The sequence below is a fragment of the Lissotriton vulgaris genome, chromosome 5, assembly GCF_964263255.1.
Source record: "Lissotriton vulgaris chromosome 5, aLisVul1.2, whole genome shotgun sequence".
NCBI lineage: Eukaryota > Metazoa > Chordata > Amphibia > Caudata > Salamandridae > Lissotriton > Lissotriton vulgaris.
The window spans coordinates 1,999,927,250-1,999,943,012 of record NC_141693.1 but is presented as its reverse complement, the minus strand read 5'-3'; the positions used below and the strand labels follow the sequence as shown (position 1 = coordinate 1,999,943,012).

At 50.4% G+C, this 15,763-nt stretch overlaps 1 protein-coding gene across 10 annotated transcripts in view; it reads right to left on the bottom strand.

Annotated features, from left to right (window-relative positions):
* RAPGEF1 (Rap guanine nucleotide exchange factor 1) overlaps positions 1 to 15,763 on the bottom strand; it is a 714,396-nt gene that overhangs the window by 462,952 nt on the left and 235,681 nt on the right. For all 10 annotated transcript variants that reach the window (XM_086924774.1, XM_086924779.1, XM_086924781.1 and 7 more), the window contains exons 2-3: positions 2,921 to 3,060; positions 1,305 to 1,483 (exon numbers count right to left, since the gene is read on the bottom strand). In XM_086924774.1, coding sequence (XP_086780900.1) covers positions 1,305 to 1,483; positions 2,921 to 3,060 — 319 coding nt within the window. The remainder of the gene's footprint in view (positions 1 to 1,304; positions 1,484 to 2,920; positions 3,061 to 15,763) is intronic.

Genomic DNA, 15,763 nt, shown 5'->3' with positions numbered 1-15,763 from the left:
GGAGGACCCATCAGTCTTGTAAGAACCACATTGAGGTTCCATTCTGGAGCTGGTGGGGTCCGTGGTGGAATGACCCTTTTGAGTCCTTCCAGAAAAGCTTTGATAGCAGGCACTTTGAAAAGTGAAAGGTGCTGTCTATTCTGGAGGTATGCGGCCATCGCAGACAGGTGAATGCGGATGGAAGTATATGCCAAATTACACTGGTACAGATGAAACAGGTAACAAATGATGTTCTGAATGGAAGCATCTAGTGGATTGATGTTGTGGTTTGCGCAATAAATGACAAACCACTTCCATTTGGCCGCATAACAGGCTCTAGTAGTGGGCTTTCTTGCCTCCCGAATGATGTCCATGCAATTTGGAGGAAGGTTAAGGTAGCCAAACTCTAGGACCTCAGGAGCCAGATCGCCAGGTTGAGCTGTTGCGGATCTGGGTGCTGAATGTCGCCATGGCTCTGCGTCAGAAGGCTGGGTGTGAGACGAAGCCTTTGATGCGGTACCACGGACAGTTCCAGAAACGTGGTGTACCATGGTTGGCGAGCCCACTTTGGAGCAACCAGGATGAGAGTCATCGAGTGCTGCCTGAGCTTGCGTGCCACCAGCGGTATCAGGGGTGCTGGGGGAAAAGCATACGCAAATTTGCCTGACCAGTTCATCCATATCGCATTGCCCTGCGATTGCGGGTGTGGGAACCTGGCGGCGAAGCTTTGGCATTTTGCGTTCTCCCTTGTGGCGAACAGGTCTATTTCTGGATGACCCCATGTTTGAAAGTACGGCTGGAGTACTGATGGATGTATCTCCCACTCGTGCATCTGGTGGCTGTGCCTGCTGAGCAGGTCCACCATCTGATTGTCCTTCCTGGGAGGTGTTCTGCCATGAGGAAGATGTTCCTCTGAATGGCCCACTTCCACATGCTCGGAGCCAGATGAGACAGCTGCGGAGAGTGTGTTCCTCCCTGTTTCTGAATGTAGTACATTGCCGTCATGTTGTCCGTCCGGATCAACACGACCTTGTTGCACAGACGTACTTTGAACGCCTTTAAGGCCATGAAGATTGCCATCAGTTCCAACACATTGATGTGCATCTTCTTCTGCTGTAGTGTCCATAGTCCCTGCACTGTGTATTGGAGTACATGCGCTCCCCAACCCTGGAGAGAAGCGTCCGTCGTCAGGATAATCTGTGGCACAGGCTCCTGGAACGGTCGGCCCTTGCAAAGGTTTTGTGGATTCCACCAATGCAGAGAGTTGTATGCCCGACCGCTCACCAACACTAGGTCTTTCAAGAGAAAAGATTTGGAGGACTCACCTCTGCTGGACACGCACGTCCACCTGCACCAGGGGTAGGATGGCCTCCAGCACTTTGCTGGCAGATCCCGGAAGCATCTCCAGGACTTTGCTGTCGATGGCCATCTTGTCCACAATGGTCTTGAAGTATCGCAGGGCGCTGACCACGTCTTTCTCTTGCTCCTCCAAACGACTCAAACTCTGAAGAGAGAAGGAGAGAAACTGTTAGAGGGCCATGGACTCAGGGTCAGCAATCCCTGGGGTTGTCAGATCCTCTCCACCCGCCCTGCAGGCCGCCCACATCCTCCAGACATCTGCGCAGGATAAATGGTCAATACACGAAGAGAGAAGGAGAGAAGCTGCTAGAGGGCCATGGACTCAGGGTCAGCAATCCCTGGGGATGTCAAAGAGAAGGAGAGAAGCTGCTAGAGGGCCATGGACTGAGGGTCAGCAATCCCTGGGGATGTCAAAGAGAAGGAGAGAAGCAGCTAGAGGGCCATGGACTCAGGGTCAGCAATCCCTGGGGATGTCAGAGAGAAGGAGAGAGGCAGCTAGAGGGCCATGGACTCAGGGTCAGCAATCCCTGGGGATGTCAGAGAGAAGGAGAGAGGCAGCTAGAGGGCCATGGACTCAGGGTCAGCAATCCCTGGGGATGTCAGAGAGAAGGAGAGAAGCAGCTAGAGGGCCATGGACTCAGGGTCAGCAATCCCTGGGGATGTCAGAGAGAAGGAGAGAAGCTGCTAGAGGGCCATGGACTCAGGGTCAGCAATCCCTGGGGATGTCAGAGAGAAGGAGAGAAGCTGCTAGAGGGCCATGGACTCAGGGTCAGCAATCCCTGGGGATGTCAGAGAGAAGGAGAGAAGCTGCTAGAGGGCCATGGACTCAGGGTCAGCAATCCCTGGGGATGTCAGAGAGAAGGAGAGAAGCTGCTAGAGGGCCATGGACTCCGGGTCAGCAATCTCCGGGGATGTCAGAGAGAAGGAGAGAAGCTGCTAGAGGGCCATGGACTCCGGGTCAGCAATCTCCGGGGATGTCAGAGAGAAGGAGAGAAGCAGCTAGAGGGCCATGGACTCAGGGTCAGCAATCCCTGGGGATGTCAGAGAGAAGGAGAGACGCTGCTAGAGGGCCATGGACTCAGGGTCTGCAATCCCTGGGGATGTCAGAGAGAAGGAGAGAAGCTGCTAGAGGGCCATGGACTCAGGGTCAGCAATCCCTGGGGATGTCAGAGAGAAGGAGAGAAGCAGCGAGAGGGCCATGGACTCAGGGTCTGCAATCCCTGGGGATGTCAGAGAGAAGGAGAGAAGCTGCTAGAGGGCCATGGACTCAGGGTCAGCAATCCCTGGGGATGTCAGAGAGAAGGAGAGAAGCTGCTAGAGGGCCATGGACTCAGGGTCAGCAATCCCTGGGGTTGTCAGATCCTCTCGATCCGCCCTGCAGGCCGCCCACACCATTCAGACGTCTGCGCAGGATAAAGGGTCAATACACGAAGAGAGAAGGAAAGAAGCTGCTAGAGGTCCATGGACTCAGTCAGTGATCCCCGGGGTTGTCAGATCCTCTCCACCTGCCCTGCAGGCCGCCCCGCACCCTCCAGACATCTGGGCAGATTAAAGGCTCAATCCACAGCATTGCTCCACTCACCTTGTTCACCGGTTTCTCCACTGGCTTCACAGTCAGGTCAACCGACTTCCCTTTCTTGGAGTTTGTGCGCCTGATTTTGGGGGAGTGGAACTTGTCTTTCAGCTTCATGGTGAAGGAAGATAGGTGGGACCGCTGGGAGTCTGAAAAAGACAAGAGAAGAATGATAAGCCTCAGATGGACACCACCGTCCGACCCTAAACATTACTAGCAGCACAGATACACCAAAATAGAATGAATGGCTCCATTGCTTTCTCTCTTTGGAATTTAAATGCGAAACTGACATTATTACAGTGCGCTGCAGCCATTCCTGTGTCCTGAAAGCAGTACACACCGCCTCGTATGCCACCAGACAGGAGACTAAAACTTGGTTCTGATCGTGTCCAGGCAAGCTTCTCCCTTCTACAGCAACCCAAGACCGACCCACGATGTGAAGACATGTATGTCAGGTCTATCTCAGAGAAGCCTCTCCACGCATGTGATGGATAATACGCTACCCAAGACATCCAGGGGGACACATGTGGGTCCTTCAGCCAGGCCTCTTTTTTGGTCAAAGTACGGAGCCTTTTGAGACTTGCCGCTTTACTGTTAAACATATTAAGAATAGGTCGATAAGCCTGAAGTAGCAGTTAAGATGGCACTTGAAGGCTATGCTTGTATTTACATTTCAGCCTGATATGCATTATTCCCATTAATTAATTTTCCAAAACAGTATTGTCAGGACTGGGTAAGCTGTGCGGATCACTACAGGCATCTGTGCTAAATAAACAGCGATGGAGTAACTTGGCGCGGACATGGCTTCCACCATTAGCCTCTGCACCAAACAGTAATTAAGGATATTAGCACTGAGCACAGACCGGCCATCACTCTTGAAGCATGTCTTAAAATGCTTCAGTGTGCTTTGTCGCTCTGTCCTGAAAGCAATAACTAGTCAGAAGAGGGCCCCTAAAACACAAGTTACGGAGAAGGCAAAACCAGGGGAATGAGCAATATCAAAAGAACAAAATTGCCAGCTTCACACAAATAGATTGGGTATAATTCCAATTAGTCTACTAGGGGATAACTCCACTTAACTGATAGACATAGGTTCATAAATCAGACATTCTCAAAGAATCTTATTATGACAATGTTCTTACATTTGGCTTATATTATTTATTTTTAAAGTTTAGCAAAAATGTGTCATAACATACTACATATCGTACATGCCTTAACTTACTACATACCGTACATGCCTTAACATTTCCCAATTCAGAACATCAAAGGACGATGTAGGCCTACAGACTGTTCGTATCCTAGACAATAGTGAAAATGAATTAAATAAACATCTATAAAGCTACAGGCACGCTTCTTTGTAAGACCTTCATGTAATTATGGATTCCACAAATTCTCTTTATATATATATATATATATATATATGGATCTATATCTAAAGATGATATGTTGAATCTATAATTACATGAATATCTTACAAATAAGCATGTCTATAGTTGTATATTTATTATTTGATTCATTAGGCCAATTTGATGTTCATTCTTAACCATGATTTGGTGGGTTACTATGTCATGTTTTTAGTAGGTTTAGGTAAGAGTGTGACGGAGTGCATGTAGTATGGCAAACGCTAGCGTGGATGGGATTTTTAGGTTTCACCTAGGCAACGCTTGCACAGTCTCTTCGAGACATGCTGATTTCAGGTATGGACTTTAAGCTCTGCCTATCTTTTCAATTGGCTTTTCTTACTGTCCTTTGTAAATGATGGCTTTTGATTCGTGAATAGGCTTAGTAGTCCCTCCTTAGTACCTCCCTCTCCTGTTACTTTCCATGAGGACAGCCCCTTTTTAGGCAATGAATGTCTTGCCGAAGCAGGCAAGACATGCTGCACGGGCGGCCACCGCATTTCTTTTCCATGTATTTACTTTTGCAGCAATGGCAGTGCATCACGCCTTCGTTTTAAATATCTTAAGCTAAAGTGCGACATGCCATAATTTCTACAAAAGTAAATAGAAAAAATACGGCGGCCAAACAACTTTTTTTTTCTATTTATTTAATTATGCAGCAATAGCTGCACGACGTGCTCTAGCTTTAAACATGTGAAGCTAAAGCACTGTGTTAGGCGAATGGCTTTCTGCAGTCTTCTTGTGCCTATGTAGTGTTACACCTTCCTCCATCCTGCACACTTGAATTTCAGTGTGTGCATCATGGATCTGAGCAAGTGGGAGCAAGACAAGAGCAGCAGTCTAAGCTCTACCATGCTTCCTATGTGCGTCAGCGAGCACCGTTGCTTGGGAATAAATAAGGCGGCCTGACCTAGGTCCTGGGGATGGGTTGTCTCCTTCATTATTGCAGGGTGAAATACCTTATGTGGCTTATAGAGTCCTTTCTGTGCTTCATGGATATTCTTTTATTAGTTATGCTACTGCCAAGATATTTTTTTAGAAAAAAAATTCTAGCAAACATTCTCGTTTGCAATGCCAATAGTGCTAAATTTAACATAATGCAAGACCTTTGCATTGCGAATGCTCGTTTCATTTTTAGGTTTCGGCCTGCGTAGGCTGCGCTTGCGCAGTCTCGCCGGCAAGATTTTATGTTTTCCAGAGTGGGGGCTTGAACCCGCCCCTCTTCTCCATTGGCTGGCTTCCTAAACGGAGGCCAGCCACTGGAGAAGAGGGACGTCTGTCCATTTAAGCCCCGTCTTTCGGATTGAGGGGCGTGTTTTTTTAGGTTCTTTCTCTCCTCTTCCCTTTGGCTGGAATTTTACATTCCAGCCAATGGGAAGAGAAGAGAAAGAAAAACACACCCCCCAGTCGGAAAATGACAGCAAGTTTCTCCGAAGCATTTCTGCTGGACCTCGGAGAAACATGGTGGCGTTCAACTGCCCTCCTGACGGCTTGTTTACTTTTCTCTATCACGGGGGCTGTCGGTCAGCTAGAAAGCCTCATCCTTCGAGCCTATTGCCCCCTTGCTTTGTAAGTGTGCAGTAAAGGCATGCAGGGAGCCTCCCCGACTATGCAAGAAAAAGGAGTGACATGGTAAGCACTGCGGGTTGTTCGGAGCAGCTACCCCAGTCCGGCTAATATCGGACACGGCGCTGTAAGTGTAAACTCTGTGTGCTCCTGCCACAGACCATGCCTCGCACATGCCAGCTCGCAACTGGCACAGACCACGCCTGCCCCCTGGCACCCTTGCACCCGAGCCCCAGCAGCTTACCTGGTCGCGCTTGGTGGAGTGGATCATTTCCGCGGGTGAAACAGGCGCCTCCCGGACCGCCGGAAGCGCGGTCAGGACCCTGTGGGCCTCCCGCAGAGGAGGGCAGATCAGGAGCCATGCTCCGTCAGTCCCAGGCCAGAGCTGTCGCAGTTGTCACTGTGCAGCACTCAGGACCTGCACACGCGGCCATCCCTTCTCGAGACACTCAGTCGGAAGTGACAGGAGAGCGCTCTGCTCCCACAACCTTGGCGCAGGATGCCAGGGCTGGGAAAACAGGTTCAAAGCCTACCAGAAACCAGTGTGCCCGTTCATGTGCACGTTGCCAGGGTGAATGAGGCCTTCCTTAAACAAACATAGGTCTTTGCCTGCTGACACGATTGTTTCATATCACTCCGTGCGGTCCAGCTAAACTTGACCCGCGCCCATCAATTATTAACGCTCCTCTCCTGGTACCTTCAAAGTTCGAAAGGTTTATTTATCTGCCAAAGACATATTTCATTGACAGAGTGAACATTCTTAATTTAAGCAGTAGCCACGATGACCTAATCCTAATCAATGGCGCAGTTCTTTTCCTGGTCCTTTTTGCACATGCATACTGCACTTCTTAAAAGTTTATTTGGGAATGTTTTTTTATGGTTCTGTTCCCCAGCGGCTCACCCGTGTTCACGTGACAACGATAAAGTCTTCAAGGGAGGAGGTCAGGAGCCCACCCCGCCTGGAGTGCTGCTAGGAATAGTCCCGGGTCCCAGGAGGGGGCCCGAGTGAAGGCAGAAAAGCAGTGTGCTTGTTCCGGGGCCTCCCATGCGCTGGAGGGAGCGATGGAAGAGAGCCCCGCCGCCTATTGCTGCGGAGGGGGCGCGATGCCCACTGCCGGTGCCTGCCTGAAGAGGGAGCCGACCAGCGAGGAAGGGAGACCGGCCACACTACAGAGAGAAACTCCCTCGCCTGAGCCAGTAAGTGAAGCTTTGTGTGTGTGTGTGTGTGTGTGCGTGGCTGTGTGTGTGTGTGTGTGTGTGTGTGGCTGTGTGTGTGTGTGTGTGTGTGTGTGTGTGTGTGTGTGTGGCTGTGGGTGTGTGTGAGGCTCTGTGTGTGTGTGAGGCTCTGTGTGTGTGTGAGGCTCTGTGTGTGTGTGTGAGGCTCTGTGTGTGTGTGAGGCTCTGTGTGTGTGTGAGGCTCTGTGTGTGTGTGAGGCTCTGTGTGTGCGTGTGAGGCTCTGTGTGTGCGTGTGAGGCTCTGTGTGTGCGTGTGAGGCTCTGTGTGTGTGTGTGTGAGGCTCTGTGTGTGTGTGTGTGAGGCTCTGTGTGTGTGTGTGAGGCTGTGTGTGTGAGGCTCTGTGTGTGTGTGAGGCTCTGTGTGTGTGTGAGGCTCTGTATGTGTGTGTGAGGCTCTGTATGTGTGTGAGGCTCGGTTTGTGTGTGTGAGGCTGTGTGTGTGTGTGTGTGTGTGTGTGTGTGTGTGTGTGGTGGGCTCTGTGTGTGTGTGGTGGCTGTGTGTGTGTGGTGGGCTCTGTGTGTGTGTGTGGTGGGCTCTGTGTGTGTGTGTGGTGGGCTCTGTGTGTGTGTGTGGTGGGCTCTGTGTGTGTGTGTGGTGGGCTCTGTGTGTGTGTGTGTGTGTGTGTGTGTGTGGTGGGCTCTTTGTGTGTGTGTGGTGGGCTCTGTGTGTGTGTGTGATGTGCTCTGTGTGTGTGTGGTGGGCAGTGTGTGTGGTGGGCTGTGTGTGTGGTGGGCTGTGTGTGTGTTGGGCTCTGTGTGTGTGTTGGGCTCTGTGTGTGTGTTGGGCTCTGTGTGTGTGTATGTCTGTGTGTGTGTGTTGGGCTCTGTGTGTGTGTGTTGGGTCTGTGTGTGTGTGTGTGTGTGTGTGTGTTGGGCTCTGTGTGTGTGTTGCGCTCTGTGTGTGTGTTGGGCTCTATTTATTTATTTATTTTGAAAGTTTTATATAGCGCGGACAAGATCTTTGCAGATATCAGAGCGCTTTACAAAGAATGGGTACATGAGGGAGCATAGTCAAACAGGTAAGTCAATGAAGCTAACAGTACAATAGGTGGGGGCAAAGCCAATCATGTAAATCAATAATACAAGTAATACAAATAAGCAATGGGGTCAAACAAGTAGTACAGATCGGTGCAGAGTCTTTAAATAGTCCGAAATAATAGTTCAGGTGTATTTAGCCATGAGGATAGCTTTTACTTCTTTCTTAAAAAGAGTGTTGTGGAAGAGATGAGCCTGGTTTCGAGAGGGAGTGAGTTCCAGATCCTGGGTGCCATTCCTGAGAAGGAGCGTTTATAGGTTTTTTCCTTCCGGAATCTTCGAGGTTTCAGCAGCAGATTGTTTGTGCCTCTAGTGTTTCTGGTGCCGTTTCTGTGTGTGTGTGTGTTGGGCTCTGTGTGTGTGTTGGGCTCTGTGTGTGTGTTGGGCTGTATGTGTGTTGGGCTGTGTGTGTGTTGGGCTGTGTGTGTGTGTTGGGCTGTGTGTGTGTTGGGCTGTGTGTGTGTTGGGCTGTGTGTGTGTGTGTGTGTGTGTGTGTGTCTGTGTTGAGATCTGTGTGTGTGTGTTGAGATCTGTGTGTGTGTGTTGAGATCTGTGTGTGTTGAGATCTGTGTGTGTGTGTGTGTGTGTGTTGAGATCTGTGTGTGTGTGTTGAGATCTGTGTGTGTGTTGAGATCTGTGTGTGTGTGTGTGTTGAGCTCTGTGTGTGTGTGTGGCTCTGTGTGTGTGTGTGGCTCTGTGTGTGTGGGTGCGTGTGGCTCTGTGCATGTGGCTGTGTTTGTGTGGGTGGCTCTGTGTGTGTGTGGGTGCGTGTGGCTCTGTGCATGTGGCTGTGTTTGTGTGGGTGGGTGTGTTGAGGTCTGTGTATGTGTGGGTTGGGCTCTGTGTGTGTGTTGGGCTCTGTGTGTGTGTGTGTGTGTTGGGCTCTGTGTGTGTGTTGGGCTCTGTGTGTGTGTGTGTCTCTGTGTGTGTGTGTTGGGCTCTGTGTGTGTGTGTTGGGCTCTGTGTGTGTGTGTTGGGCTGTGTGTGTGTGTGTGTGTGTGTGTGTGTGTGTGTGTGTGTGTGTGTGTGTGTGTGTGTGTGTGTGTGTGTGTGTGTGTGTGTGTGTGTGTGTGTTGGGCTCTGTGTGTGTGTGTTGGGCTCTCTGTGTGTGTGTGTGTTGGGCTCTGTGTGTATTTGTGTTTGTAGGGCTCTGTGTGTATTTGTGTTTGTAGGGCTCTGTGTGTATTTGTGTGTGTTGGGCTCTGTGTGTATGTGTGTGTGTTGGGCTCTGTGTGTATGTGTTGGGCTCTGTGTGTTGAGCTGTGTGTGTGTGTGTGTGTGTGTGTGGTGTGTGTGTGTGTGTGTGTGGGGTGTGTGTGTGGGGTGTGTGTGTGTGTGTGTGTGTGTGTGTGTGTGTGTGTTGGGGTGTGTGTGTGTGTGTGGGGGGGTGTGTGTGTGTGTGTGTGGGGGGTGTGTGTGTGTGTGTGTTGGGGTGTGTGTGTGTGTTGGGGTGTGTGTGTGTGTGTTGGGGTGTGTGTGTTGAGGTGTGTGTATGTGTTGGGGTGTGTGTGTGTGTGTTGGGGTGTGTGTGTGTTGAGGTGCGTGTATGTGTTGGGGTGTGTGTATGTGTTGGGGGGTGTGTATGTGTTGGGGGGTGTGTGGGTGTGTGTGTGTGTGTTGGGGTGTGTGTGTGTTGTTGGGGTGTGTGTGTTGGGGTGTGTGTGTTGGAGTGTGTGTGTGTTGGGGTGTGTGTGTTGGGGTGTGTGTGTGTTGGGGTGTGTGTGTGTTGGGGGGGGGGGTGTGTGTTGGGCTGTGTGTGTGTGTTGGGCTGTGTGTGTGTGTTGGGCTGTGTGTGTGTGTTGGGCTGTGTGTGTGTGTTGGGCTGTGTGTGTGTGTGTGTTGGGCTGTGTGTGTGTGTGTGTTGGGCTGTGTGTGTGTGTGTTGGGCTGTGTGTGTGTGTGTTGGGCTGTGTGTGTGTGTGTGTGTGTTGGGCTGTGTGTGTGAGTGTTGGGCTCTGTGTGTGTGTGGCTGTGTGTGACTCTGTGTGACTCTGTGTGTGTGGCTCTGTGTGTGTGGCTCTGTGTGTGTGACTGTGTGTGTGGCTCTGTGTGTGTGGCTGTGTGTGTGTGTGTCTGTGTGTGTGTGTGTGTGTGTGTGTGTGGCTCTGTGTGTGGGGGTGGGTGCGTGTGGCTCTGTGTGTGTGGGTGGGTGTGTGGGTGGGTCGGTGGGTGTGTGTGGGTGCGTGTGGCTGTGTGTGTGGGTGTGTGTGGGTGTGTGTGGCTCTGTGTGTGTGGGTGCGTGTAGCTGGGTGGGTGCGTGTGTGCGTGCAAATGCAATAGGTCTCGCATTTGCGAGAGATTAAGCTATTGGCATTGTAAATGACAATGCCATTATGTGTTTTAAAGACAAAAATAATGTCATGAGCAATGCCAATAGCTCTAACTTTAACAAAGACGAGACCATTGCATTGTAAGTGCTTGTTTTCTGAATGGGCTGGGTTGGCAGCACCCTTCAGAACAGCCCGCGGGGCATGCGTTCTGGCATCAGGGCAGCCTCACGCTGCAGACCCCCGGCTGGCCGCTAGATGTCGTTGCCTGCACGCTCCTGCTAGCTGCGGGTGATAGACAGGGTAAGCAAACACTATTTCTAATGGATGGGCCGGCGCATTCCTCGGCTGCAGGGATGGTTTGTTTCCGGTTATTTACAGCCCCTCGGAGCTTTAAAAAGCAGGATATCAACACATGCTGCAAGAATCGGGGGAGGAGAGACCGCCACCCCAACACTCCCCAGCGTGTGGAACGGGTGCCACTGTGGTCTGGTATGTGGTGGCTACCGAGACGCAGGCTGTGACCCATACCCCGCGCCCACGCACATCTGAGAGGCAGGCCGAGGCGCACACATCTGGAGGAGCCTTCGTCTGAGTGAGCAAATACATCTCAAGTGAAGTCCGACAGACACCTCCCTACAGCCGACTGACAGCTCCTGTACCAATCTAGTATTCACTAATACATTTATTAGCAGGGGTGTTACACCGCCTCTCCCCCCCCCCCCCCCCACCAATAAACATTTTCTAATAAATGGTTGGGTAAGGTGCTTTTAGTAGGCGAGATGTCCGTCGTATTTCACCAAGAAGGTTTACACACAGACACAAACGCACGCACACTCACTCGGTTTTGAAAGTCCAAGAAAATGTTGGTTATTTCCGTAAAATATTGCGTTTTCTCTCAGAGTGCTCCTACCATTCCACGTGCCTCTCCCTTCTCACCGCTCCTTTGGCCTCTCCTGCACCCAGCTTCAACTCCCCCACCCACCAACCTTACTGACCAACCTATGCCCCTCTTTATTAGGGGAGGTCCCCTGAAGCTGCGCCCCTACAGTGTGGTGATGCGCCCCAAATCTCAGTGTGCCCAGAAGGGACGGTTCACTTGTGGCATCGAGAACACCCGGGGGAGGCCAGGGAGCGCTTAGAAGGCCGGCCTGAAGGGCGCCCCCGCACGGTGAGACGGCGTCCACTCCTGCCCTCCATCACAACCAGCTCTGCCCACGAGGTGCTGCGGTGGGGCCACCCACAGCTGACGCGTCTGGAGGGCCACGGTGGCACCCAAAGTGACGCACAGTACGTAAAACAAGCACTCACGCAACCCTTCCCTTCTGGGCGTTCAAGGACGTCATGAAGAGGCCCCAAAGCAGAAGAGTGCACTCAGAGGGGCTGCAGGGGAGGCGGAAACGGCCTCACAGGGCATGGGCCAATCCGCAGAGGCATCAAGATGGCGCACATGGACACGCCTACAAGTTTATTTATTTATTTATTTATGCATTTTTATATAGCGCGGACTTTACCCGAAGGTGTCAGAGCGCTTCACATAAGGAACAGAAATGAAACATAATGAGAAACATTACAAAACAGATTTCAAACGCATACGTTACAGTACATAAGGTAATAGTGACATTTGTGAGCAAACAAAATACATGAGGTAGTAAAAATTGTGAGCAGTCAAAAATACATGAGGTAGTAAAGGTAATAGTGACAATTGAGAGCAAACAAAATACATGAGGTAGTAAAAATTGTGCGCATCCAAAAATACATGAGGTAGTAAAAAGTGCACAGGAGGAAAAAAAGTGACAAGTGTGCAGTTACAAGAGAAGACAAAGTATCATTTGGGGTATAATACTGCAAAAGGTGCTAGACACTCCGGTACAAGAACAAGTGTTATGTAGGCAGAGGTGGCACTTGTGCCAGTATCAAAGGTAAAAACATGTGAAAGGTCGCAAATCGTATGTTACAAGGGCAAAGTGGTGTGTGCATGTTACAAAAGGGCACAAAACACAGGTACATGGAAAATACTCCAAAGAGGCAGACACTCCAACCCCAGGGATACACTGGGAAGGCACTTCCATGGTAGTGGAAATTATCAGTAGTGGGAAGCCTTCCTCCAAATAACAAGAGGACGTGAATTACTTTTGGAGGTGTCTCTGGAGGAGGAGAACTTTGAGGTCCCTTTTGAAGGCCTGGGAGGAGGCGGTGGTCCGGAGCTGAGGCGGAAGGGAGTTCCAGATTCTCACTGCGTTGCCTGAAAAGGATTGGGCCATTGTTCTCTCCTTCTTGAAAGTGGGAGGTTCAAGTAGTAGATTCTCCGCATTGCGTGAAGGTCTAGAGCCTCCAGAGAGTTTCAGTTTATTCGCCAGGTAGCGAGGAGAGGAGGAGTGCAAGGCTTTGTGGGTGATACAAGCGGTCTTGTAGATAGCTCTAGACTCGAAGGGAAGCCAGCGGAGGGTGGATAACATTGGTGTGATGTGATCGCTTCTTTTGGCCCCATAAATGAAGCGAGCTGCAGAATGGAAAACAGACTTAAGTGGGGACAGGTGAGATTTGGGGAGGCCAGTAAGAAGAGAATTGCAGTAGTCAAGTCTGGAGAGGACCAGCGATTGCACCAGGGTGATGAGGTCCTGCTCCGGGAAGAAGCGTCGGATTCCCCAAAGAAGGCGCAGTTGGTAACGAGCAGATTTAGCAATAGAATTGATGTGGGGAGTTAGGTTGAGTTTTTTGTCTAGAATGACTCCAAGGGATTTGGCGCTGTCGACAATGCTGGGTTTATTGTTTAGTAGATTCATCTGATCCATCCATGATTGGACCGGGGGAGGAGAGAGTGAGGAGGAGAAGAGGAGGAGGAATTCAGTTTTGGAGGGATTCAGAATCAGTTGATGAGTTGACATCCAGTTTTGGATGGAGTCCAGAGTACAGCTTAGGAAGGAGAGATCATGAGTGGAGGCAACCTTGAGGTAGAGTTGAGTATCGTCTGCATAGAGATGATAGTGAATCCCGGATTTGCTAAGGAGGTTTCCCAGTGGTTCTAAGTAGAGATTGAACAAAGTGGGTGCAAGTATAGAACCTTGAGGAACACCCTGACCTACCGCCACAGGAGGAGAAAGACTGTTCGCTATTTTGATCATTTGGGATCTGTCAGAGAGGAAGGATGCAAACCATTTAAGCACAGTGCCCTCCATGCCCATTCTCTGTTGAAGGATATTGAGGAGGGTTTTGTGATTGACAGTGTCAAAGGCTGCGGAGAGGTCAAGGAGAATTAGAAGACAGGACCCCCCCGAATCGAGTATCCTCAGTGCGTCATCAACCACTTGCAGTAGGGCTGTTTCAGTGCTGCAGTTTTGGATGAAGCCAGACTGGCAACTGTCAAGAAGATCATTGTCCTTGATATGACGAGAGAGTTGTTTTGCTACACATCTTTCTGTGATCTTCGCAAGGAAAGGAAGGTTAGTGATTGGGCGGAAGTTGTTGAGGTCCTTCGCATCAGCAGTGGGCTTTTTAAGCAGAGGGGTGACCTGCCCAGTTTTGAAGGAGACAGGAAGGGAGCCTTGCCAGAGGGAGAGGTTGATCAGAGTGGTCCAATAGGAAAGGGAATGGGTATAGAAGTCCAAGGCAATGGCACTGGGGATAGGGTCAAGAGAATGGTTGGAGGGCTTTGTTTCGCGTATCCACTTGAGAAGGGCATCTTCAGAGATGGGGTCAAAGCTCTGCCAAATGGCTAAGGATTTGCGCTCCTCTGGAGGTGTAGGATGAGCGACCTGATCCACAAGTGATTTCACTTTTTCATCGAAGAAAATAGCGAAGTCCGCTGCTCTTTTAGTAGAATCCTCCACCTCGGAGGATGGGGGAGAGCAGCTCGGAATCTTGATGAGATCGAATAGTTTTTTGGGTCTATTTTTGGCGGAGTCAAGGAGGGTTTTGAAGTGCGCCGCTTTCTCAAGGAAGATATGCTTGTGGTACTTGGATCTTGCTGTGCGAGGCATGGCTAAATTGTCTGTGGAGGGCACTTGTCTCCATTGCTTCTCCAGAAATCTTAGCTGCTTCCTTTCCTCATAAAGGGATTTGTTGAACCAAGGTGCTGAGGGAGTGGGCCTTATCCTTTTGCTTTTGAGTGGAGCGACGTCATTAATTTCAGCTGCAAGCACTGTGAGGCATTGGGAGGTGAGATCGTCAACAGCTATGTTTGGGTCTAGCCTTGGAAGTGAAAGCAAAGCTGATTCACAGAGGGGGCCGACATCAATATTTTTGGCATCACGGAACCAGGAGATGGCCCTCTTGGGTTGGCCAAGAGTTATCGAGTGTGAGAGTTGAAGAGAGAATGGGATGAGGTGATGGTCAGACCAATCTACATGGATTGGGGTAGAGGTAGAAAGCATGCCTGCTTTAGAAATAACAAGGTCCAGGATTGCGCCCTTAGAGTGGGTTGGTTCAATGCAGTGTTGGATAAGATCGTTTGTAGAGAGGAAGGTGGCCAGAGAGTTCGCAGAGGAGTCTTGCAGTACGCCCCAGTGGAGATTAAAGTCACCCACGAAGGTCTGATTGTCACTTTGTGTGTATTGGTCGCTGATGAAGTCAGTGAGATCTTCTATAAACGAAGGGCCACTACGAGGCGGGCGGTAAATGATATGGAATCTGAGCGGTGGACGATGTTTCAATTGAAGCTCAAGAGAAAGGCATTCAAAGGTGAGGGAGGAACCGATTGGAGAAGCCTTAAGTTGGAGGGCGTTTCTAAAGATGACTGCAACACCTCCCCCGGTGTTGTCAGTTCTGTCATTCCTAAATATGGAGTAACCTGTGGGTAATAGGAGGTCAAAAATAGAGTGAGAGGTATCTTTGAACCAGGTCTCTGTGAGGAAGAGCATGTCAAGTTTGTGAAGGGTGATGGTATCGGAGATTTCAAGTTTGTGTTTTACTGCAGATCTGCAGTTGTGAAGCATACAGCGCAGCTCTGTCAAGACTGTTTTGGTGACGGGGGCACTTGGGCTCTGAAGGGTGATCGGGATATTGTACTTATGTGGGGGTGCTCGGGAAGGTTTAGGTGGATGCTTTGTTCTGACAGAGGTGATGGTCTGAATAGTGTAGATAGTGGGGTTGCTAGGGTCTGTCTGTTGAAGCAGGGTGGCGTTCAAGGGCTTGTGTGAGTTAAAGACGTTAGCCGACGAGAGGTTGGGCTTGGCTGTATTGGGGTGAAGGGGCGGGGTACATCTCATGGGAGGTTGGGAGGGAGTAGAGGTGCATGGATGGGTGGAGATCTTAGAGCATAGAAGTGAAATGGCAGCTGTAAGCTGGGAGATGGAGGTGATCAGAGAGCCTAGCGTATTTTCCAGTGAGAATGAGGCAGAGCATGGAAGG